Genomic DNA, 24,380 nt, shown 5'->3' on the forward strand with positions numbered 1-24,380 from the left:
TATCTGCTACTTTCACACCAAACCCGGCTAATGTCTCGTCTTTGGCTACAGTCATATTTGGCTAGGGAAAGGATACCTTCCCAGTCTCCACAAGTGAAGTGTCCAAAGCAGTTTAAAAATCCAGAATACCTTAACACTCACCAGAGTCACAACCTTCTAAACCCATGACTCTTATGGACATACAAGGGTGTAACACAGTTAAGGAATGCATTGTTAGAGATCTATCTCCAAACATAACATTCTGAAACTCTGACTGTCCCATGAGCTAGGGATGCAAGATATAAATATTGACTAAACAAGTAATGTAAACAAAGTAAAGCAGTAAAGAAACATCAAAATCAGGATCTAACACTGCAGTCCTATGCAAAGCTACACTACAGTGCATTTAGAGAGATGTAATTCTGATTAGGATTGCACTTTTAAAAAAGACTCCGCCAAAGTTGTTCAATGACTGGTCTGTAAAGAATAAATAAGTTCCTCCAGTTTTTTTGTTTTGTTTGGTTCTTGCTTTGTTCAAAATGGCTGCTCTGGAAAAACCATTTTGGGTCAGTTTCAAGAAAAAAGTCCACAGTTTCAAGAAAAAAAGCCCAGGAAACTGAAAAGGGTCTCTTGAGGGTCTGAAGAAATAAAATGCAAAAAGGAGGTTTTTGAGAACTGGATATGAAGGATATGGTTGGTCAAGATCTGGGAGAGAACACTAGATCGCAACTAAAGAAGAACCAGAAGCCAAGAAACGTGGGGAGAGAGAACTGGAAAAAAGAATGTCAGAGCACCATCAAAGAGAACTGAAGGGAAATCTTTGCTGGACAACTTGGCAGCTGCAAAAGGGCAAGGAAACAAGCAGAGCTCAAAGAATTTTTTTTGTCTTAGCTATTTGCCAGGATAGGAAACAGACTAACTAGGTTTAGCTGGCCATATTTCCCCTTGTTATTTTCTTACCTAGAATGATCTTACAGTTTTTGTGCATGCTGAAACAAACAAGCTCACTTTTTAAAGTATAATGACACTTTTGGGGAGGTGGCATAGGCCCTAGAGCCTCTTGTGGTGCAGAGTGGTAAGGCAGCAGACATGCAGTATGAAAGCTCTGCCCATGAGGCTGGGAGTTCAATCCCAGCAGCCGGCTCAAGGTTGACTCTGCCGTCCATCCTTCCGAGGTCGGTAAAATGAGTACCCAGCTTGCTGGGGGGTAAACGGTAATGACTGGGGAAGGCACTGGCAAACCACCCCGTATTGAGTCTGCCCTGAAAACGCTAGAGGGCATCACCCCAAGGGTCAGACGTGACTTGGTGCTTACCTTTTTACCTTTATATCTCAGAAGCTAAGCAGGGCTGACACTTGGATTGGAAACCAACAAGGAAGACTCTGCAGAGGAAGGCCATGGCACACACGCACACACTCACACACACGCGCGCGCACAAATACACACTTCTCACTTGCCATGAAAGCTCCTTGCTGAGGTCAAAACCAGCTTGCAACCTGACAGCACTTATGCACATGTTGATGCTTTTAAAGAGCTTTATTAGAAACTTGTCTTTCTGTGAACTTATAGTGAAATCTTGAAGAAACCTCAATAGGAATAAGCCCCAATCAAGCTCATTCTCAAAAAATCTTCTATTCAGATGGGTGCCCATATTGGTCTGAAGCAGCAGAAGTTTGAATCCAGTGACACCTTTTAAGATAACCAAAGTTTCATTCAGGACATAAGCTTTTGTGTGTAAGCACACTTCTTCAAATACATACGTGTGTATGTGTTTATATCTGAAGAAGCATGCTCACACACAAAATATTGTATCTTGAATAAAACTTTGTGGGTCTTAAAGGTGCCACGGGACTCAAGCTTTGTTCCAGAACATTTGTGGGTCTCTAAGGCGCTACTGGATTCAAATCTAGCCCCAGTCATATAGACCTGAATCAGATTTTGAGTATATTTGCTTAGAATTGCTCCTCATGTCTGAAGCTATGACTAATTCAATCTCATTCTATCCAATACCTGATTATCTTATAAGAAATGTACCCATAAGAAGAAGTTGTTGAATAGAGGCAACTGAGAGAAGGAGTCTCTAATCAGCTTATAATTGCCTTCCCTTCCTCTCCCCACAACAAGCACCTTCTGAGGTAGGTGGGGCCGAGAAGAGTTCTGAGAGAACAGTGACTTGCCCAAGGTCACCCAGCTGACTACATGTGGAGGAGTGGGGAATCAAGCCCAGTTCTCCAGATTAGAGCCTGCTGCACTTAACTACTACGCCACTCTTCCTGGGGGGTGGAAGCAATAAAGGCCATTAAAAGGGAAGAGTTGAAAGGAAGCTAGAACAGGAAGGAGCTGATAATAAAGGAAACTAGAACAGAGAATAGCTGGGGAACTGCAAATAAAAAGCAGAGGAAGGTGAGCTTGTGGAGTAAAGACTGCCTTGCCTCCTTCCTCACAGTAGTAATTTTTAGAGAGAGAAAGAGAGAAATTTCTAACGGTGTTGGTAACGGGTAATCCTAGGAACAGCCAGTGTGGTGAAGTGGTAGCAGTGTTGGACTTGGATCTGGCAAAATAAGGTTGAATCCCTACACTGCCATGGACGTTTGTTGTGTGACCACGTGGACCAGTTGTTTCCGCAGTTGCACTTTTGTGCAAAACCAAAGAAATACCACAGGGCTGCAAGAGCGCAGACACGATTCTTAAAGTCAATGCGAAAACACTCTCAGTCTCACCTATCTTATATGCTTGCTATGAGGATAAAACAGAGGAGAGAAGAATATTGGAAATATTATAGAAATGGATGTTGGAGCAACTGAGAGAGAGAATTGCTTCCTATAACTGGAACATTGTCATCCCTGACTCCAAGGACATGGGGAGATGTAGATTTCCCATGGCATATGACTGTATTCATTTCAATGGAGGCAGCAGCTCCTCATAGAGGACTCTGGCCAGGAGGATCAAGTCACAAAAAAGGCTCAAAGAGCTTTAAGAGAACGGACAATAAAAGGCCACATGGCATTTATTGCCAGTAAATGAAAATTGATGGCAGTTAATTCATTACTATTGCTATTGCTATTGCTATTGCTATTGCTATTGCTATTGCTATTGCTATTACTATTACAGAAGGAGGATCTTGGAAGTTTACACAAGCTAAGAAAAGGTGGAAGAAAAGTTGAAACATAAAAACTTTGGTTGTGAGGCAATGTCTAAAATATGTAACATAAATTAAATCAAACTTATCAATGTATGCTAGGTACTATATATGATGGTAGACAACCAACTCACCATAAAGTGGGAGCAAACCTTTCCCACAAACCTAAAAACCTTTCCCTTTCCCACAAACCCCCAGATGGTTTGTGTAAACAGTTACTACTGAGGGGCCCCAACAATTTATTTGTTCACTGTATTTATGACTCACCTCTTTCACTGACACTCAAGGAAGATTACAGCACATTTTTTTTAAAAAAAGTACTCAGTCAAACAACATAAGGCAGCATCTATGACTGCGAAGTAAGGGTTTGAAGCACCATTCCTCTGAAGAAAGCCAAAAATGTCTGGGGATTTGCAGTTAAAAAAAAAGACAATGAAGGACGAATATGACACAGGGTTATAAAATGATGCATGGGATGGAGAAAGTAGATAGTCTAGACTTTTCTCTCTATCTCATAACAGGATGAGGCTGTGTGCAATTGGGCACTAGGTTCAGAACTGCCTAAAGGATGCACTTATTCAGCGAATGAGCAATACAGTTCTGGGAATCACTACCAGTGGATGTAGGACTAGGAATACAGTTGGCTTTAAAATGCGAATTTGAGAGATTGATGATGGAAGATAGGTCCATTAGCAGCTACCCATGGGGATCAAAACAAAGCTCCACAGCCAGAGGCAATGAACTGCTGAATTTAAGACTAGCAGGGAACTCAGGGGAAGGCCTTAGCATCTCTCCCCTCCAAGGCCAACCTGGTTGGTCACTGTGTGAAACAGGAGGGTGGACTAGATGGACCACTGGCCTGATCCAGCTGGGCACCGTACGTCCTCATCACTCTATTATACAATTCTCATTCATTTCCACAGACCTTGTGCCAGCAGTATGATTTGAGGCAGATACCCCCAGTGTGATTGATATAGAAGTGCTATCTTTATTAAAGATAAAAAGACACAACAAAGGATTACCATACATAATCTGAGCCTCATCAGCAAGGCATTCAACATTTTTTGGAACCGGAGGCAATCCATTCAGCTGTAAGAGTGCCTCATAAACAGGAAGCTCCTGTTTAAAAAGAAGCAATTCCATTTATCTCCCTGAATAGTCTCTCTGGGTAGAGTCCTTATTTTTGCATAACATGTCCAAGTAATTGTTGTGTTCAGTTGTACAGCTGTCTGTCAACTTTATATGGAACAAAAAAATCCCCAAACAGAAAAAGATAGTCTTAGAAGAAATCAAAGAAGATGCACTGCAAAAATGAGAAGCATAGCACAAAGGCATTGTGGTCAGAACATATTATTCAGCCATCAGAAATTGATTAATATATTTACACTAATTAGGAGTTCTCAAGGGAGGGGAACTAATTCCTGAATCTCAGTCCATCTATTCCGACACATACATATCTTCTTAATATGGGAAGACATTTGTTCCAGATATTCAGGACAATGACATAAATTCTTCTGCACAAAGGCAGTAGGATCATTTTTCCTAATATTGAATGGATGAGTCCATGCCTAACAAGGACCCAGTGGAAACAAGCCACCAGAAGATTTGGGGGGGGGGGTATCCTGGGGGGGAATCCTTATTTTACAAGGAAGATTCCCTCCCCCCCCCAAAATACCCTGATGCAGGGTAAATTACTTGAAGTATGGAATTGTTTGACAGTTGACTCTCAGTTAAGGAAGGACAACAGAGTCAGGAGAAGAGAAACTGGTCCATAGACAGTATTCCATGTTCCAGCAGTGATGACAATGGATTTGGAAAAGCCATTCCTTGATGAGCCTTTGAATCCTCCGAAGAACATATGCCTCTGCCTTATACTGAATTAGACCCCTGGACCATGGAGGTCAGTGCTGGAAACGGGGCTCCAGTAACTCAGGTCTTTATCACCTATGGCCTGGTCCCTTAGCAGAAGATGCTAGGGATTGAACTTGGGTCCTTCAGCATGCCAAGCAGATGTCCTACCACTGAGACACAGCCCCTCCGACGCACATTTTCTCCAGTGCTCCATTCCTACTGGTTTTATAGCAATTTCCTCTAATACACTTTACTCTCCTTCCCAGGCACTATGCTGTGGTATGCTTGTTTTATTTAAACAGCCTTGTGCCTTACCATCTACAGTTCTTTTCCAGACGTTCTGGACACACAGCAGCCCCTATATACATATTGAAGAACAAACCAATGGATGTAGAGGGCAAGTGGAAATGAGCAAGCTGGTACCATCTCCTGCTTGTGACTAAGTGTGCTCAGTTTGGTGTAGTGGTTAGGAGTGCAGACTTCTAATCTGGCATGCCAGGTTCGATTCTGCACTCCCACACATGCAACCAGCTGGGTGACCTTGGGCTCACCACGGCACTGATAAAACTGTTCTGACCGGGCAGTGATATCAGGGCTCTCTCAGCCTCACCCACCCCACAGGGTGTCTGTTGTGGGGAGAGGAATGGGAAGGTGACTGTAAGCCGCTTTGAGCCTCCTTCGGGTAGGGAAAAGTGGCATATAAGAACCAACTCTTCTTCTTCTTCACCTCATCCTTGCCTTTGACGGGCCACATCTCCATGACAGAGCATCTGCTTGGCTTGCAGAGGTCCCAGGCTCAATCTCCGGTACTTGCTGTCAAGTGTCGGGTAACAGGTGACATGAAAGATTTCTGCCTGAAACACTGGAGAACTGCTGCCTGTTGGAGAAGACAATGTGGGCCTTGATAGACCAATGCTCTACCTCAGTACAAGGAAGTTTCATATGTATACGTTCAACAAACTTGTAGGCATAGGAACTCTGCTCGCATTCAGAAGAACGCGGATGAGTGAGAATGGGGCCGGCTGTGCTTAGCTGTGAGCAGGAGCACCGTCAGCATGCTCACTTCTGCTCACATTCTAGGCATTTTGATGTGTGTATTGTGTGCATGTCCTAGGTACTGCATAATATCACACACAAACATATCCCACCTGCTAACAAGGATGCTGGTGGTTCTTTAAAATCTCCAACTTTCCTGAGGAGCTAGGATGATATGCCTTCCCTATTTAATATTGAGAGTTTTACATCCCACCTTTAAAGCAAATGATTCTTGGGGCGAGGCATTACAAACAGGAAGTTAGAATTTTATTTATTGCTATTTAAATATAGATTTCTCTCCTGCCTGTCCTTTGTGGCTCATCGTGACTTCCACATTTCAAAACTGACCAAGTAAGATCCCAAGTAGCCACGCCTATCCCAAATTACCTTTAGCTCACATCCTTGAGAAAAATAATAATAATAATAAAAAAGGCCTTGAAATGCCTCTTAACAATGGTGCCCGCAGGGTACCTATTCAAAATGGTAGAAAGTACTACCCTTTTGGTAAATGCCAGGTGGGTTACTTTAAGCTGGGGAACAGCCAGTGTTGTGGCGATCCAAAAACTATACTTGCCACATGGGTATGTATGAGGAGAGATATTCCTTTTAGATATGCCAGCCTAAAATCCCACTCCTTAACATCCTTTGGACCACTGGCCAGTGGCAGAAGCCAATATCTTTCTCTTTATCTCCAGTCCCTAGGCAACTAGCATTCCACAAGAGCCTACTAAAGCCCATCAATGTTAATAAACGGGATAAATGTACGTTGTTGCTGAGAGACTTTTTAGCTGACAAGCAAGCAATAAATAAATATATAAAATAAATAAAGCATCCAGTGACACACAGACACACAAACGCAAACTAGGATACATCTATGCCTCTTCAACAAACTGAAACAAATGAAATCAACACGAACTGCAAGATTCCTCTTCCCTTTCCATTACACCATCCTTCCCAGGATCACGTTGCTATTTTTTCCCAAAGAGAAAACATGTGAATAAAAAGCCGGCCAAATTTTTAAAACAGCAGAGCACATCAAACAGATGTCGAAACCATCAAAACAAAAGTCAGAGAAATACCTAAGTAACAGATTTCAATGAAACAGAAGACACATGCAAACAGGACCTACTGCCACTGCATGAGATGTATAATTTTATATATAAAGGGGAATGGATCGACTTTACTGTATATATATATATAATAATAATAAAGGAAGATATATATAGATATAATAAAGTATTCCATTCCCCCTTCCTGTAGTCATGATTTGTATCCATGGACCTAGAGGCTCACTGTGAGCTTGCCATCTCTCCTTCTATTTACCTTTCATACAGGAGTATACCTCAAGATTTAATAAGTTGAGTCATTGCTCTCCCACAAACAGTGCAAGAGCATTCTAACATTAGCAGTAAGTCTTATAAACATATTCTTTTCATGCTCCTCACTTACAGTGGCCAGAAAGAAGGAGGAAGGAGGGGAAAGCAACCTTTAGAATAAATCAGAAATGAAATGGTTTTGACAGCACTTCCCTTTTTTCTTTTTTTTTTAAATCTGGAACGCAGTTTATTTTGATACCACAGGGCTCTTTTTTAAAAAAGAGAAACGGTACGAGAGGAACTGGATCCCTTCGTACATGTTTACTGTTTCTCTTCTCCCTATCGTCTGAAAGTTTAGTTGAATTCTTTGGAATTTGGCATGGAAAATACATTTTTTAAAAATGCCAGGGCAAGTTAAGAAAAGAGGGGCGGGGGTGGGCAAGGATACCATTCTTACCAGGTGTGTGCCACAGTGAAGCGCCGCTGTTTCGGTATGTTGCTGCTCAAAAGCATCCTGCGCAAAAGCCTTGGAGAATTCCTGGGAGAAATGACCGGGGACAGCTTTGGAGAGATGGAAGAAGACTTCCTGGACGTCTTCAGCTTTTCGTGCTGCAACAGGTTCTCCCGCAGCGTCTTCACAAGGTCCTCGTTCAGCCACGGATTCTGACAGTGCGGATTATCCACATCAGGTACAGTCAGAGTGTCTGGGCTTGTTGTTTGCTGAGCCATGTTCCCAAAGCAACTTACATGAATAGGAAAGTCTCAATAATGCAAGATGGCTATTTCCTTTTGCAGTTCTTACAAATTCTTTTGATGATCAGTCCTGAGCCCGTGTGCGGAGCTTCGATTCTGATTCAGCCTGTTCTGCTTTCCGCATGGTTTTCCCTCCCCTCAGAGTGTATGGATAATGAACAGCAGAAGGGGGGGGGGGGATGAAGTGAACTCTTCCAGCGAGCTTGTTAGGCATTGCCACTCCTCTTCTAGCCAAAGACCAGGCACTCCGGCTGACTCTACATCGTGAGCGCGGGTGGAGGGAAGGAACGGTGTGCTTCCCAAGAGCTTCTGTGCCTGAGCAATCAGGCTGCCTGTCAAAGTATTGGAACTAATGCGCTGCAGCTGCCAGAGTGACTTCTGATTATGCACACACACACACACACACACAAAGTGCCAGGAAGGAGGAGGTCTTAAACAGTCCGCCTGTTCATTTTGTTTGGCTATTCTTCTGATATTTATCTGGCTGAAGGGAGGGAATGGAAATGCAGGACGTGAGCTGCTAATGCTTCTCTTATTTTGGTTCCCGTTTGTTTCTCCATTCCCCTCCAACCTCTGCCCTGTCATACATTATTGTGTCAGCAAGTCAGCGCTTGTCAGAGGAACGTAAAAATCCAGACACCGGCCCAACAGCACTGTTTTTTTCTTTTCTTTTCCCCAACTTGCCACGCCAGGATTACTGATCTTGCTGACAGAAAGGAACCATATTTTCTCCTCAAGCTTCTCCTCAGAAGCCCAAAGTGACCTTGCTGCGAGGCAAATGGCCACCTAGCAGCTGGAATTTAGGGGACAGATAAACCTTGCTCACGTGCAATTCCTACCAATATTTTGGGGAGGGGGAGGGAAGTACACAAATGCAGAACAGAATTTCCACCTCAGCCACCAAAATATCTTAGGCTGGCCCCATGAGCAATACAAAACAAATCAGGATATCTAATTGCCGCTGTGCACAAACCAACTTAAAAGCCAAGATGCTGAGTACAACCGTCTAATTAGATCGTGCTAATTCCCAAGCCGGTAGCTTCCTGTAAGCATTAACTATTTCTTAAATGTTACAATTATTGTTTTAAAATGGCTCAGAGTAATTAAGTTAATGTAAGCACCATGACTCCTGCTCTTTCCGAATATTAAATCTCATTCTGAACAAGGGATTCATGGCTGCCTCGAAAGATTACACAGAACTGCATTTCTCTTGCAGACTAATTTATTGTCTTTCAAATAACCCAAATGATTCCCCCCCCCCTCAGAACTACACCCAGCGCTGCTTAGCTACAATGGAAAGGAAAAAGCCTTTATAAACATAAATGTTCTCCAACTCGGGCGCAATGTGCAGAAAGGCAAAGCATGTTGAGCTCATGGTTCTTATTCGTAAGTTTTCAGTACGTATGACAACAAGTCAACAGAGGATGTAAAGGTAATGTTTAAGAGCTATGTAGAAATGAAGAGATGGATGAATAATAAGGAAGGGGACATTCGGACAAACTGAATAAATGTCATGTTTTAACCAATGAAGACTCCTAATTTATTACTATTGTATATTCATTATTATTAGTAGCAACAGTTGTTCAGTGGTTTAAAAAGTTTGTCACTGCAGACCAAAATGGATCAAAATAGAAATATTTTTTATAGACAACTGATTTCCATTCAGGAAGAGTTAAGTTCGATAGCACCTGAGAGACCAACAAGACTCTCAGGATATAAGTTTTCAAGAGTCAAACCTTCCTCATAACTCCAAAATCTTGATGTGGAGCATCTACTGGTGTGGTCCCTCCAACAGAAGTCTACGGACATGATATCCGTAGTTCCACCCCCAGGGACCACGTCAGTAGAGAGCAGGGGGAGCCTTGGGACACTGGTGGGGCGGGGCCAGCACAGTTACACACAGCACTGTGCGTAGCTGGGCTGAGGCCGCCTCCAAGGCCACTCCTGCTCTCTGGAGACCAGCGAGGGCGGGGCCAGCCCAGTGACACACAGCGCTGTGTTGCCCTGGGCTGGCCCCACCCCTGCCAACAGACATGCCAGCAGGTAAGGAGGGGGTGGAGGGAGGAGGGAGGGGGCAGGGAGCAAGGATTCTCGCCCCTCATGTGGATGTTTCACATAAGGGGCGAGAATCCTTGTTAGTTGATTTTTTAAATCTCCAAGGCAGGCTTTCTCAACAAGGGTTTCATTAAGCCATGGTTTGTTTGTTTTTTAGAGCCCTGGAAAGGTTTCCTGACTGGGTGGGAGTTAATTAATTTTAAAATATATATTTTAAAATTTGTTAAACATTTATCAGATGACATGACCATAGAGGGCCATGTCGACCCAACACCCCCAATGGCCCATGATGGACCTGGAGAGGGTGAAAAGGGGAAGGGCTCTGGGTGGGCATGTCCACAGCTATTCTTACCAACCCACATTCTGCACCATTGCACCACTTCTGGGGTTTCTATAAGCCTGAAGAATGTTTCAGGGGGTTCTCAATGATAAAAAAGCTGAGAAATGTCACTGTAAGGTGCTACTGAACTCAAATCTAGCTCTTCTATTGTAGACCATCTAGCTGAAAAGAGTAATGTTTGTCAATAATTCCAGTTGAAAACAAAAGTACTTAAAATATGTAGCTTGGTGTAGTGGTTAAAGAGCGGTGGAATCTACTCAGGAGAACCGGGTTTGATTACCCGCTCCTTCACCTGTAGCTGGCTGCGTGATATTGGGCTAGTCACAGTTCTCTTAGAGATGCTGTCAGAACATTCTGCCATTGTCTCCCTTCCAGCAGTCATTATTCAGTGGCCTTTAGAGCTGTGCTCCATGAATTTGTCTAATTATCTTGTACGTCATCTAAATTAGTGGCCTTTACCAACACTGTGGTCACAGCCATTATCCTAAGATGCTATCTGTACTGCACACACATAGGGCAAGATTGCTGTTCAGGCAGGGATTTGCTATAGGAAGAGACACAGCTACAGACAAGCTAACCCCACCCCACCCCACCCCCTGGACTACTACACAGGCAAATATACTGCCTTACTGCTTGAAGCCCCTTTACTTTCAGTCCACTGCTTTAATAGGCACATATGAAATTGTGAAGCTGTTTGGTTTGGTGGAAATAATGACTGTAGGGATGCCAATCCCCAGGTGGGACCTGGGGATCCCCTGGAATTGCAGCTCATCTCCAGACTACAGAGATCAGTTCCCCTGAAGAAAATGGCTGCATTATACTCCACTGAAGTCCCTTCCTGCCCCAAATCCCACCCACTCCCAGCTCCTCCCACAAAATCTCCAAGTATTTCCCAACCTAGAGCTGGCAACTCTAAATGACGGGCATAATCACAAGTATTACCACTGTCATCTATCAAAAGAGAACATGTGTTGAAGGTGCCACCCACTGTCAAATATGTACCATGCAGGCAGGAAGCAGCCTGAAACCAGGGCCCATTCCACTCATGTTGCATAATTTTCACACAGGAAAATCCAGCTGCAAGAGCACATTGAAAGTGCATTATCTAACAGGTGTAGAATGGGCTTGAGTTAGACCACTGGTCCATCTAGTTATCTATTGTTGTATATATCTGACTTGCAAAGGCTCTCCAGTGTTTCAGGCAAATAAAGGCTCTTCCTGGCAGGTCCAGCCTTTAACAGCAGACTGAAAAGGGAGCTTGTATGCAAAACATGTGCTCTACCACTGAGCTCCAGCTATTTCTTGAACTAGAAGCCTTTTATATAATTTATATGGGGCCACAAGGGCATAATGAAAGCGTATCTGCATTAAAAAATAATTGGGCATTAGTAACACGCTAAGTTTGCTTCAAGTTCAGCAATAAAATTATCATCATAAACTGGGAAGTTCTTGTATACATTGAAATATATGTGGTTTACAAACATTCTGAACCCTGAAAGATGCACTTTTGTCCAGCCTTGTCTTCATGCTGCTTCATCAGCCCTTAATCTACTTGTCATTACAAAACCAAGAGAGAATAAACAAATTCTTCACATTTATTAAAAAAAAAAAACTATTCTTAGTATCTTTTGTTTAAAAATCTGACAGTGATTCAAGACAGTCTTTTAAGGTGCTCGTATTTCATTATTTACATTTCCAGTTTCTGCTGTATTTGCGGGGTTGCATGCCTTTAGCATTTCAGGGCCTTAACCCTATTCATCACTAGCATCTGAAGACGGGGGAACTGAAGAGTCCTGTTACAACAGGCTTACTTGGGCTTAGCTGTGTCTATGCTGAATGTTTCCCTAATACACAATGAACGCTCTGAAACAAAATTCACTTGGACGGTCATGAAACAAACACGTTTCTGCCTGACAAATGGTTTACCCTGTGTCCACCCTAAGAGGAAGTAAAGGTTTAACTTGAATTTCAAGTAGTTCTACCATTGCACAATGAGCACACAGCAATTTAAACAAAGAATGTTTACCTTAGGCACTGAAAAAAATCCTCGCAATGTCATTTGCGTAGGCAGCTTTCTTATCCTGCTGCTGGATACCCTTTACTAGCCAAACATGCCAGGCAATGAAAATATTATTCATTCATTGCTTTGCGTAGTTCCCCCCCCCCCTTCTAGGAGCATAAAGAAAAAGTGGCAAATTACTGCTCCCTTCCTATAAAGTCAAGCAGGGCTCAAGAAGTCACCACAAGCCAGCCTCTTCAGGTGCCATGATTGCTGGTCAGGTGTGGAGAACAGCTTCCAAGGTTTTAAAGAAGTTTCCAGGCTTGTGGAGTGTTCCCCCTCCCCTCTGTTTGCAGAGATCCCTTTCCCACCTATGTTGGCTGCATGTGAATGAGCCAGCTTGGTGTAGTGGTTAAGAGTGGCGGCCTCTAATCTGGAAGACCTGGTTTGATTCCCTACTCCTTCACATGCAGCCAGCTGGGTGACCTTGAGCCAGCCAGAGTCTTGTTAGAGCTGTTCTCAAAAAGCAGTTCTGTCAGAAATCTCTCAACCTCGCATAACTCACAGGGTATCTATGGGAAGAGGAAGGGAAGACAATTGTTAGCTGCTTTGAAACTCCTTCAAATAGTGAAAAGCACAGTATAAAAACCCAACTCTTCTTCTCCTCTCTTCTCATGCACAGAAAGTCCAACCGTGGCCTATCACATCTTGTAGCTATTGTGTGGGACAGGATGCTTGACTAGATGGACTGCTGTTGTATGTACTTTCCATTGGTCTCAACCATAAGCCTGGAAGAGCTCCATCTTGCAGGCCCTGAGGAACTTAGAAAATTCTGTCAGGGCCCTAATCTCTTCTGGGAGCTTATTCCACCAGGTGGGAGCCAGGGCCGAGAAGGGACCCCCAGTCAGTTGGTGTTAGCTGACCACAGTGCTCTCTGGCACATACTCAGAAGGGCAGTCCCTTAGATTCAGAGAGCCCGGACCTTAAAGATGAATACCAGAACCGTGAACCGGATCCAAAATTCAACTGCTGTAGTTATCCATGGTGTTTGTGTGAGAACCTGGATAGCCACATTCTGGACTACAGAAGTACCCACTCTAGTTTCAGGAGTAGGGTCAAGGAAAGGCCCACATGGAGCAGTAATCAAGCATGGAGGTGACCTTGGTATGGATCCCTATGGCTAGGTGCTCTGGGGCCAGATAGGGTGCTAGAAGCTTTGTGTGCAAAAATGCCAGTTATGCTACCTTTGTGACTTGATTCTCCATTGTTAAAGAGGCATCAAAAATCACTCCCAGGTTTCTTCCCATTTGTGCAGCGATAAGTTGTACTCCCTCCAGCCTGGGAATGTACACTTTCTGGTCTGGCCCTCTCTTCTTCAGCCATAGGACCTCCATCTTTACAAGGTTCAGTTACAGGCTGCTTTTTTTGAGCCACACTATCACTGCCTCCAAGAACTGAACCAATGAGCTTGGAGGGGTGTCCAACAGACTATCCATCAGGAGATAGAGCTGGGTGTCATCCACATATAGGTGTATCCAAGCCCAAAGCACCAGGCTAGTCAGGCATAAAGATGTTAAATAATGTTGGGGAGAGAACTGCCCCCTGTGGGGCACAGGCAAGTTGGCAAGTGTGACTGATTCTCCCTGATAGCAACCCTTGTCCTGGACCATGGAGAAAAAGGTCCGCCACTGAAGGGCAGTTCCTCAGATCGACAAAATGGTGAGCAAGAAGCTTGCGGTCTACCACATCAAATGCTGCAGTGAGATCGAGTAACACTAGCAGTGCTGACCTACCTCAGTCCAGCTGTCTCCCAAGACCATCCATCAGAACAATCAGAGCCATCTCCATGCCATGGCCAGGGCAGAAGCTCGACTGGAATGGATCCGCAGCCAATGTTTCATCCAAGAATGCTAGAAGTTGGCTGGCAGCAGCCCTTTCAATCACTTTCCCAGAAACGCAAATGTGAAATGGGGCGGTAACTGGATGGGTCCTGTGGATCCAATGATGGTTTCTCCAGCAAGGGACAAACCACTGCCTCTTTCAGATCGTCTAGGAATATCACTGGAGGCAGGGACAGATGTATAATCTCCCAGAACAGTCCTCCTACCCTCTTGCTGCTCGGTTCTAGGAACCATGAGGGGCAAGGATCTAGAAGACAAGTAGTCAGCCTTTCTGAAGCTAGCAGCCTGTCTATATCGGTCTGTGCAAGACATCTGAAACTGTAAAGGAAGGTCAACCCATCCCCTCCTAAAGTGGCCAATGATGGGCCTGCAGGGGATATGAAGAGGAGGGGCCCCAGCTGATCCACAATCCTGGTAAGCTCCAAGATTTGGGAGGTGGCAGAGGGGCGAGTCTCGAAGCCTGAAAAATTCCAGTATGCCTGGAAGCTTGACATTTTTTTCAGGTGTGCCTATACAGTTAAACGCTTGAAAAAGGCTGCTCTATATACTTTGCTAAGTGCAGCCACTAGCCCACTCTGAGGACAACAGATAGAAAACCAATATTCAAAATTCAATTTATGTCACCAGCATACATCATATTAAAAGTTTCCAAGTACTGGTGGGAAACTCCATTAATTAGACGCAATCCAACGTTTGCAAAGCTAGCCAATCAGAGAAGGCCAGCCTGATACAATAACTTTGCAAATACAGAGAGGTTTAGACAGGGCTGGGCGCATTCAGACATGCAACCCCATACTCCGCCCTCTGACTAATCAAACCAAAGGCATTCCTCGCCAGCCACAAACATTCTGATAGGAATTTAAAGGCCGCATACCCAGGGTGCCCTGTTCCCTTCAGCTCAGGAAGCACTTGATGCTGTTCCTTCCAGCCTTTGATACTGCAGCCCAGAACTGAAAATATTTTTAGTGCCATTACTGAGAGATCAAAGATAAGAAACCTCAAGCAATGCTTCTACTTCACCATGCCTGTCATACCAAACATTATAAGTTCATGCTTTCCCACAATAAAGACATTGGTATAACTACAGCCTTAAAAAAAAAAAAAAGAACCAGTTACCCAGAGCTACAAGGTTATAAGCAGTGCAATACCAAGGCTGGAAAAAATAATTTCAGTACTATTCGCTCTGTGGGTTCAGTCAGAACCCAGAAATGTCAGCTCTAACATGGAAATAACTTTTCTTCAAAATCTACTGATAAGGATTCTCACCCCTTGTGTGGAACGTCTACATAAGGGGAGAGAATCCTTGTCCCCTGCCTACCCCCACCCCCCACTACCTTCCCCTATTTACCTGTGCTGCAGCTGGCCCAGACTCTGAGACTGGCGTCCACACTGAGGTCCACTTGCTATTGCCACCAGTCTGCCAAGGCTGTTCCTGCTCTCCGGAGAGCAGGAGCAGCCTTGGAAGCCTGGCAGAGGTGGTTCCAGCAGCGCAGCAAGGCTCAGCATGGAGGCCCGTTTGCCACTGCTGCCCTCCCCCAGTCTTCCTAGGCTGCCCCTGCTTTCCGGAGAGTGGGAGCAGCTTTGGAAGTCTGGCAGCTGTGGTGCAAGAGCTGCGAGCTCCAGCACTGAGGCACGTCATTTCTATGGCAAGTGCGTTCCGAAGCCATTCCTGCTCCTTGGAGGACAGGAGCAGCCTCAAAAGACTGGCAGCAGCACTCGTGCCAGAGCAACAAGCATGCCACAGTGCTAGACCTTGCTGCTCCAGTGCCACTGCCGCTGCTGCAAGCCATCCACTGGGGCGCTCCCTAAGGCAGGATAATGGACATCACATCTGTTGTCATTTCTGTTATAGGGACCGCGCCAGTAGATGTTCCTCATCAACAAGCAGGAAAAGTGAACTGAAGTGCAACCCGGAGAACACACAGGTTTCATATGCATAGCCAAACGCTTCAGGCCACACCCCCTTAGACACAGTATGGGTTGTTAACGCGCCCTTATGACTGGCTACTAAACACCCTCTGCCGATTGGCTGCTTGCAACATTCTAGCGAATCACAATTGAGGACCGAGCAACTAGGTCGACTGCATGAACTCGACTGCATGAACATGCGTCAGGAATATGGTTGAGGCCAGGGCGGCTCCTGGTGCTGTCAGCTATGGATCTCCAGCTGAAACCGGCTCCCGGTGCTGTCAGCTATGGATCTCCAGCTGAAACCAACTAAGTCCCTCGCTCCCAGGTAGAGAGTAATAGACCTTTGCTGGATGGGGGGGGAGGAGAGTGGGTTATATATTTATTATCCGCCATCTTGATATTATGTTTTAATTACATTTTAATGGGTTTTTATGGGATTTTATTGTTCTTATGAATTCTGTAAACCACTGTGAGACATTTGAGCCCAGTGGTATCAAAATAAATTAAAAAATAAATATACATAAAAGCAGCACAAACCTTCAACAAAGCATAAATGCAATGCCAAAGAAGCTTTCAGGTTCTTGTACTCATCCATGCTTTATTTATTTTAAAAACCTATTTTTCAGCCTTTTACATTTCCTTAGCCCTTTAGGATAGGACCCTGCAACCCAAACGTGCCAGCTTGCTAGTGCAGGAACATTCAGCTTCTTGCTGTACTGTGTGCTTTCATATTTGTGTCATCCTATGAGTCAGCCTGGCGCCCTGGGATTTGGATAGGCCATCAATACACAAAGAAATGAGACAACAAATAAGTAAGCGTCCCAGGCAGATGTGCTACCGCAAAGGAAGGGCAGGCTACGGATCTGTTGGTCATAAAGCTTTTAAATGATCATCAGAATTCAAGTCTGTCCCCCATTTAAATACCTGCAGTGTGCTCATTAAGCCAGATCAAATACACTTGGCATTTATGTGGCATCTTCAAGCATTCCAGTCACCTTCACTTGCTGTGCAGACCTGTTGTTTAAATAAGAGAAAATACCAGGTCCCCAATGCAGTTGTGGTGCAGCCCACCAAGGTGTTTTCTATGTGTCCTAGGAATGTGAGTGTTGTACTTTCCAGGGAGACGTGACCAAACTCTTTGGGCTCTCCCCAGCTGCAACTGAGTGGACTGCAAATTTAGATATTAGTATTTAGGGGAATTGCCCAATCAGTCTGCATAAACACTGTACCTGTTTGACTACCTATTTTATGTTATTATATGTTTCTGTGCGTAACTCTGCCATGCACTAAATAATTATAATATTGCCTACATTGCAGGAGCAAGGTGCGGCTTACAGAAGTTCATATTGAAATAAATGTTCCTCTTTAAGATGCCACTGAACTTTTCCTATCCTTACAGCAGCCTTGTAAAGTAGGATAGCTTCATCTATCTATTGCCATATTGCGGGGGGGGGGGGATGAAGCCTGAGTCAAGGGTCTATCCAAGGAAAGAACTGCACCTTATGATTGTCAGCCCCTTCTCCCTTTCTTTTTAGTACAAAGCAACTGTGATTGGCTTCAGGAACTGTGATTGGCTTCATTCAAAACAGACCCAAAGCAGCTGTCACCCTTGCAGAGCTTGTCCACACCCAGACTTCATGTTGAATCTATTCTGCACAACTTGGTATTTAATACTTTAACAAAAGCTGCACTATAAAAGAATGTTGTACGAATTACATTTGTCCTTCCCCATTAGCCAGTACACGTAAGGGAGGATTCATCACAGGGTCATCCACATGCTGACTAGAACGCTGAAATAGCTTTTTGACTACTTGTTAGAGCAGAGCACCTTTTCCCCAGGTATCCCGGCAATTGTAAGGGCTACAGACTAACCTTTCTAAACCTCCCAAATGGGTACTGAGTGTTGTATCTAGAATCTGAGCTGATTTGACTATTTGGGCCACGTGGCACAGGGAACATTACACCCACAGGGAACGGATGCACCACACAGATTGCCGACACCACCCACAGTTGCTTTGGATTAGAAAAGAAAACCCTCGGGAAAAAGTATCATGCAACCGGCATAACATGAAGTTCCACCCTACAGCCTCCTATTATTATCAAGGCAGAGACAAAATTGATGCTAGGCTGTTCCTTATTTCCAGTTCAGTCTGTTACTGACTTCAATCCTGTTCCACGACAAAGGTGCCCTCTAGGCCCCGTTCTGTTACAGTTCTAATCCCTTCATAAAAATCCTCTCCCTGCTGTTTGGCATAGTCTATGCAGAACAGTAAATGCCAATCTAGAAATTTCACCCACGGGCATATGAAGGCAAACCTGTCCTTGACCCACATGTCACAAAGCCGGCTGCAGCAACTGGCAAATGACGAAAGGACAAGGATTTGAGGCAATGCTAGCGGGAGACCTCCCTCTCGTGGTCAACCAGAATAGTGGGAATTTTTCATCTAGCCCACTTGTGTTCCAATCTCACATGAAGAGGGTAAAGAAAATGTCCTCCAACACGACTGCATGAGCAAGGCATTGTATTCAGGGGGCCAACGTGAAACCAATGTAAACACGCCCAATGATATGGCAATAAAAATTATATGAGAGAGAGATGGGCTGCCAGGAATATCTGAAGGGTCTCCCTGAATCAGGAACTGTATACAATAGCCAGTGTCCCAAGAACAATCTGGCTGCTTCTAGGGCACTCAAAAGATGCTCTGAACTTGTGTTCCGTGACAGACACCCCCACCCCACCCCACACACATACTCATTTCCTTTACTATAGGGCAAATGCAGTTTGTAATATGTCCAGCAGTCTGATGTTCAGAGTTAAAATGTTAAATGTTACTGGGCTCAGTTTAAGCTATTGACTATTATATATGAAAATCTTCATGGTCTTGGCAGGATCTTATATGCTGCTTTTTTCTACCCAAAGGCATCTCAAAGTGGCCTTACAATCGCCTTCCCTTCCTCTCCCCACAACAGACACCCTGTGAGGGAGGTGAGTCTGACAGAGGTCTGGCAAAACTGCTCTGGGAGAACAGCACTAAGGGAACTGTGACTAGCCCATCTCTTTTAAAAACGCTTCTTTTTCTTTAGACCTATTCATTTTCTAATTTCTTGGCATAAGTGCCACTCCGTGGTTGTGAGACTCAAAACTGCATCTCTGAATGAGTCATGTTTGGAGCTTCAGGACCCCTCTTGGTAGCTGCAGGTGCCCTTTTGATACAGTTGCTGTAGCTTTTATTTCAAGCTTGTAATCCAAATTTAATTTAATATGTTATCCTCATTAAAAGTACCAGAAAAAAATGCCACCAGGCAAGCAGCCATCCAGCTGCTGAGAAGCCGAAAGAACAAGCGTGGCAGAGGCAGGGGGTTAATATTTATAACTGTGCTTAATAGAGGAGTCACAACAATCTTCTGTTTCAATCCCAAACTGCCTTCTTTCCCAGGAGTGCATGAAATGGCATCAGAAAGGTCAGACGGAAAAGGTCTGAAAAGTTTGACAGGGACAAACTGAACCATGCTGCACCTCAGGTGTATTCAGCAGGACGTGAAAGTTATCATTTTCCTTGCTCGGGAACTGCCCTAAGCTGGCTCACATTGGTATCAGCCTGGGATTTGGCCAAGTAGAACTTTGTGTTCTGGGCATTTCTAGAAAGGAGGTCAATAGCCTGACAGCAAGAGATAGAAGTGCCTCAATGGAAACATCTCAAAGAAACGGAAACGCCTCAAAAATGGATGCACCTCAAGAAAAGAAAGTGTTTTCTGGTCTTCTGTGGGCCAGCTAAGTTCTTTATCATGAGTCTCAACAATATGAGGAGAGACAATTGAGGGGAGACATCTAAATTGAGACAACTGAGTGGGCTTTCACATGAAAGAGAGCTCTTTGAATATTTAAAGTGCTTTCACATGGAAGAGGGCTCAGGGGGTAGAATCTAAGTGGCTTCCACATTTCAAGGATTCCACACATTACTTTAATCACTACTATGAACACACTTGGCGACAGAGCTTCCACACATGCGAGATTTCTGAACAGTATCCTCCTTTTTTCCTTACTTTTTCCTTCCACACATGCTCAACTCTTTTGTCTGACTCTCAGGGTCCCAGCCATAACTTCACAACTGCCATGGTGGTTCTTTAATGGCTGCTCCTTAGAAGGCCAGATCCTGAAGATGAAACTCAAATACTTCGGCTACCTCATGAGAAGGAAGGACTCCCTGGAGAAGAGCCTAATGCTGGGAGCGATTGAGGGCAAAAGAAGAAGGGGACGGCAGAGAATGAGGTGGCTGGATGGAGTCACTGAAGCAGTAGGTACAAACTTAAATGGACTCTGGGGAATGGTATAGGACAGGAAGGCCTGGAGGATCATTGTCCATGGGCTTGCGATGGGTCGGACATGACTTCGCACCTAACAACAATAAGTAGAATGGCCTTTTGTTCTGAAATTTAGGTCAAATTCAACAAGGCAATGAATGATCCATGAGTAGTTCTCTTATGGTTGATTTCTGAAAATCGCAAGCCACAGTCATGTACTTTGTCCATAAGTGGAGCCAACAGCAGCTCTCAGACTGGAAAAATGGAGGAGGAAAAAGGGTTAATTTCTTCCTGGTACAACGTAGTCCTCATCTGAATAGGGCTTTGTGGTTGCTATTTACCATGGGAAAGTTATTCATGGATTTCCAAATGTTTCATCTAGTCCGACCCTAATTTCTCCCGCTTCATACAACATCACTTGGGGAGAATTTCTTCTTCCATCCCATGGGAGAAGCCTGCAGAGAGATGTTTGGTCTCCCACTCCACAGCCAAACTAAATACTTTCCAGAAATAACAAAAGCAGTAAAACAAAATATGCCCAACAGAAAATGTAATCCTCATCCAAACACCAACCTTTTAAAACTCCACACTTATACTGTCATTAAGCCTCTGGCAAATGGATCATATTTTCAAATGAAAAGTGATAAATCTCATCCTATTAAATGAATACAAAAGGTTTAAGCATATTTTCCCTGTATTATGTTACCTCCCACTCCAACTGCATTTTTGAAAACAAAAAACAACAAAAACAAAAACAGGATTTATTCACAGTAACAGCAGATGTTAAAATTCGTTACAACCAGTATTCGAAATGGGATTTCCCTCAGTAGCTGGAAATCAGCCATCACTGTGTATATGTTTTAGGGTAATTAAACAAAACAGCTGTGAAGCACATTAATGTGTTACTTGGCTTTTTTCCAGACAAACAGCTAAAAGCCTGCTCTTCTGAAAAGCTGTGAGACAGGAAATAAGGGATTCGGAGATAAAGCACAGGGAAGGGTACATGTGCAACGTCATGATCTGATGCACTGGAGGCAGCTGCCGTGCTGACAGCTAAGGATCAACGTCCTAGAGCAGGGCTAGTCAACCTGTGGTCCTCCAGATGTCCATGGACTACAATTCCCATGAGCTGGGGCTCATGGGAATTGTAGTCCATGAACATCTGGAGGACCACAGGTTGACTACCCCTGTCCTAGAGAAACAGGCCCAAACACTAAACCTTCTGAGGCCCTGTGCCGGTCCCCAGGGGATCCCCTGGAATTACAGCTAATCTCCAGACTAAAGAGATTAGTTCCCCGGAGAAAGTGGATGCTTTGGAGGGTGGACTCTATAGCATTATACTCCACTGAAGTCCCTCCCTGCCCCAAATCCCATCCACTTCTGGAAAAGAATAGACTGAATGTGAATCCAGTGCTTGCCTCATATCCCATCCCAGAGGAGACACCACAAGGGACAGGCGACACGCACACACAAGAGCATTACAGATATACAGAGAAACAAATGTGGCTGCCCTCCCATGTAGTTCGTTCTCCAGTTTAGCATCGGGGTCATTACTCAAGGCCAGAACACGAAGAAAAAGGCCTTTGTTCTCCACCACATGGTTTTGTAATGGCAAATGTTGCGTTGCTTGCGTTATGAGCATGAGGTTCTTTAACATGCATGAAGATATTACTCCATAGAATAACACATTGTTCTGTTGCTGTCAAGAGATCAGCAACCGGATAGAGGCAACTAAAAGGGAACAGAGGTCAGCAAACTAGCAGTGTTTTGTTTCACAGCTGAGAAAAATGCCGAAGGCCAGACGTGACTCACCCTGCAAAGGAAGTAGCATGATTCTGATTTCTATTAGAGGCCAAACCAAGAATGTGACAAGAAGGGGAAAAAAAGACATTTGAATGGATACTGGGTCATTCCTTCACAGTAATAATTCAAGAGGGGAGGGCAAACTAGACAATCCCTGAGAAGGGATGCTACTCCCCAGGTGGGATCTGAGGATCCCCCTGTTTTACAGCTCATCTCCAGGCAACAGAAATCAATTCACCCGGAAAAACTGGCTGCTTTGGAGAGTGGACTCCATTGAGGTTCCTCCCAACCCCACATCCCACCCACTCCTGGCTCCACTCCCAAATTGTCCAGTTATTTCCCAACCCAGAGCTGGCAACCCTATTCCTGGGTTTGTCACAGGGATGTGACACAATTTTAGAGCTTTTATACATTTGAAAAGACCACAGGGTCACAATCCTGCTGGGTCATGGCCTTGGAGAAAGAAATGAGGGGCTCCTATCTGCCGTCCCCTCCCACCATGCCATGCCAGGTTTTGAAAATGTTGTGAGATGAAACAGGATCTCCTTGTCTCCTTAGCTCTGAGCTTCCCCAGGAGAACCGAGTCCCCATGACATTTTGAAAATTAAAGTTCCTGCACCATGTCTCCATGGCAGGCTTGGAGATGTGGTATCATAAAGTTTGGTCCAAAGAATAAATGCTGAATGGGATTTTCTCAAAATTAAAGGTAAAGGTATCCCCTGTGCAAGCACCGAGTCATGTCTGACCCTTGGGGTGACGCCCTCTAGCGTTTTCATGGCAGACTCAATACGGGGTGGTTTGCCAGTGCCTTCCCCAGTCATTACCGTTTACCCCCCAGCAAGCTGGGTACTCATTTTACTGACCTCGGAAAGATGGAAGGCTGAGTCAACCTTGAGCCGGCTGCTGGGATCAAACTGCCAGCCTCATGGGCAGAGCTTTCAGACTACATGTCTGCTGCCTTACCACTCTGCGCCACAAAATTAAAGAGGTACAAAAAATTCTTATGAAAACTCCAGTTCCTCTGTAGTTAACAATACTTTTCAAAAACTAAACACCAGTTAAATCAGAGTCCAGTAGCACCTTTAAGACCAACATAGATTTATTCAAGGTGTGAGCTTTTGAGGGCTTGCACTCGAAAGCTCACACCTTGAATAAATCTTTGCTGGTCTTAAAGATGCTACTGGACTCTGATTTTATTGTGCTACTTTGGACCAACACGGCTACTCATTTGAATCTAAACGCCAGCTGTTATTTATGACCAAAGAAACATAGAAAATACTCATGGCCAAAGAAGTACAGAAAAATATGGCCTATGGTTTTTTTGGGGGAAAGGCAGAACAAGAAATTCCTAAAAGCTTTTTAGTGATTGTTCGGTATTATTTTTAAGAACATGATTTGAAACTAAAATGTTTTGAAAAGTTCCTCCATTAATTGCACTACAAGTGCAGTTCACAGCAGGAGGAAAATAATTTGCCCTTTGAAAGCATTTATAAGACAGCTGTAAAGGTACTGAAACAGCGTTTAAAAGCCTCCTGAAAGCATCTCCTGCATTGCCCAAGTGCACCCTTGGTTTGTTCCTCATCCGTCAATGAAAGAGGAGTATAGAAGGCCCAGGTATTTACCACTAAGGGAGCATCTCTCACTGAATACCAGGGAGCTTGGCAAAGTTCTGCTAAATGTTATCAAGCAGAAAGCCTGGGGTGGGTTCGGTAATTGGAAGTGCAATTCAAAACAAGAGTTGTACCCTTCTGATACCACAGTCAGCTCCCAATACCATAAATTCCCTCAGCAATGCGAAAGTAAAACCACTGACATGTACAGTAAATCCACTGTGCAAAACCAATAAGAGTGTGAAGCTTCCAAGACCAGATGAATTTTGGCAAGTGTGAACATGGAAGCATTTTCCCATTCTTGTAAATGGTGCTTAAATAATTAGACCCCAAAGCTATCCCTCATAAATAACTTCCACCTCCTGATTCCCTGTTCTACAACCTG

General features: G+C 44.3%; 1 protein-coding gene and 1 long non-coding RNA gene across 13 annotated transcripts in view; one reads left to right on the forward strand and one right to left on the reverse strand.

Annotated features, from left to right (window-relative positions):
- Positions 1-24,380, reverse strand: part of PDE4D (phosphodiesterase 4D) — a 709,981-nt gene that overhangs the window by 403,431 nt on the left and 282,170 nt on the right. The window contains exon 1 of one of the 12 annotated variants that reach the window (XM_077347182.1): positions 7,779-8,333. The exons of the other annotated variants lie outside the window; for them this stretch is intronic. Coding sequence (XP_077203297.1) covers positions 7,779-8,050 — 272 coding nt within the window. The 5' untranslated portion in view covers positions 8,051-8,333. Of the gene's footprint in view, positions 1-7,778; positions 8,334-24,380 lie in introns of those variants that run through there. 12 annotated transcript variants of the gene reach the window in all.
- Positions 16,460-17,992, forward strand: LOC143841749 (uncharacterized). Its single transcript, XR_013232781.1, has 2 exons — positions 16,460-16,605; positions 17,816-17,992. It is a non-coding gene; the product is annotated as an uncharacterized LOC143841749 (long non-coding RNA).

The sequence above is a fragment of the Paroedura picta genome, chromosome 7, assembly GCF_049243985.1.
Source record: "Paroedura picta isolate Pp20150507F chromosome 7, Ppicta_v3.0, whole genome shotgun sequence".
Lineage (NCBI taxonomy): Eukaryota > Metazoa > Chordata > Lepidosauria > Squamata > Gekkonidae > Paroedura > Paroedura picta.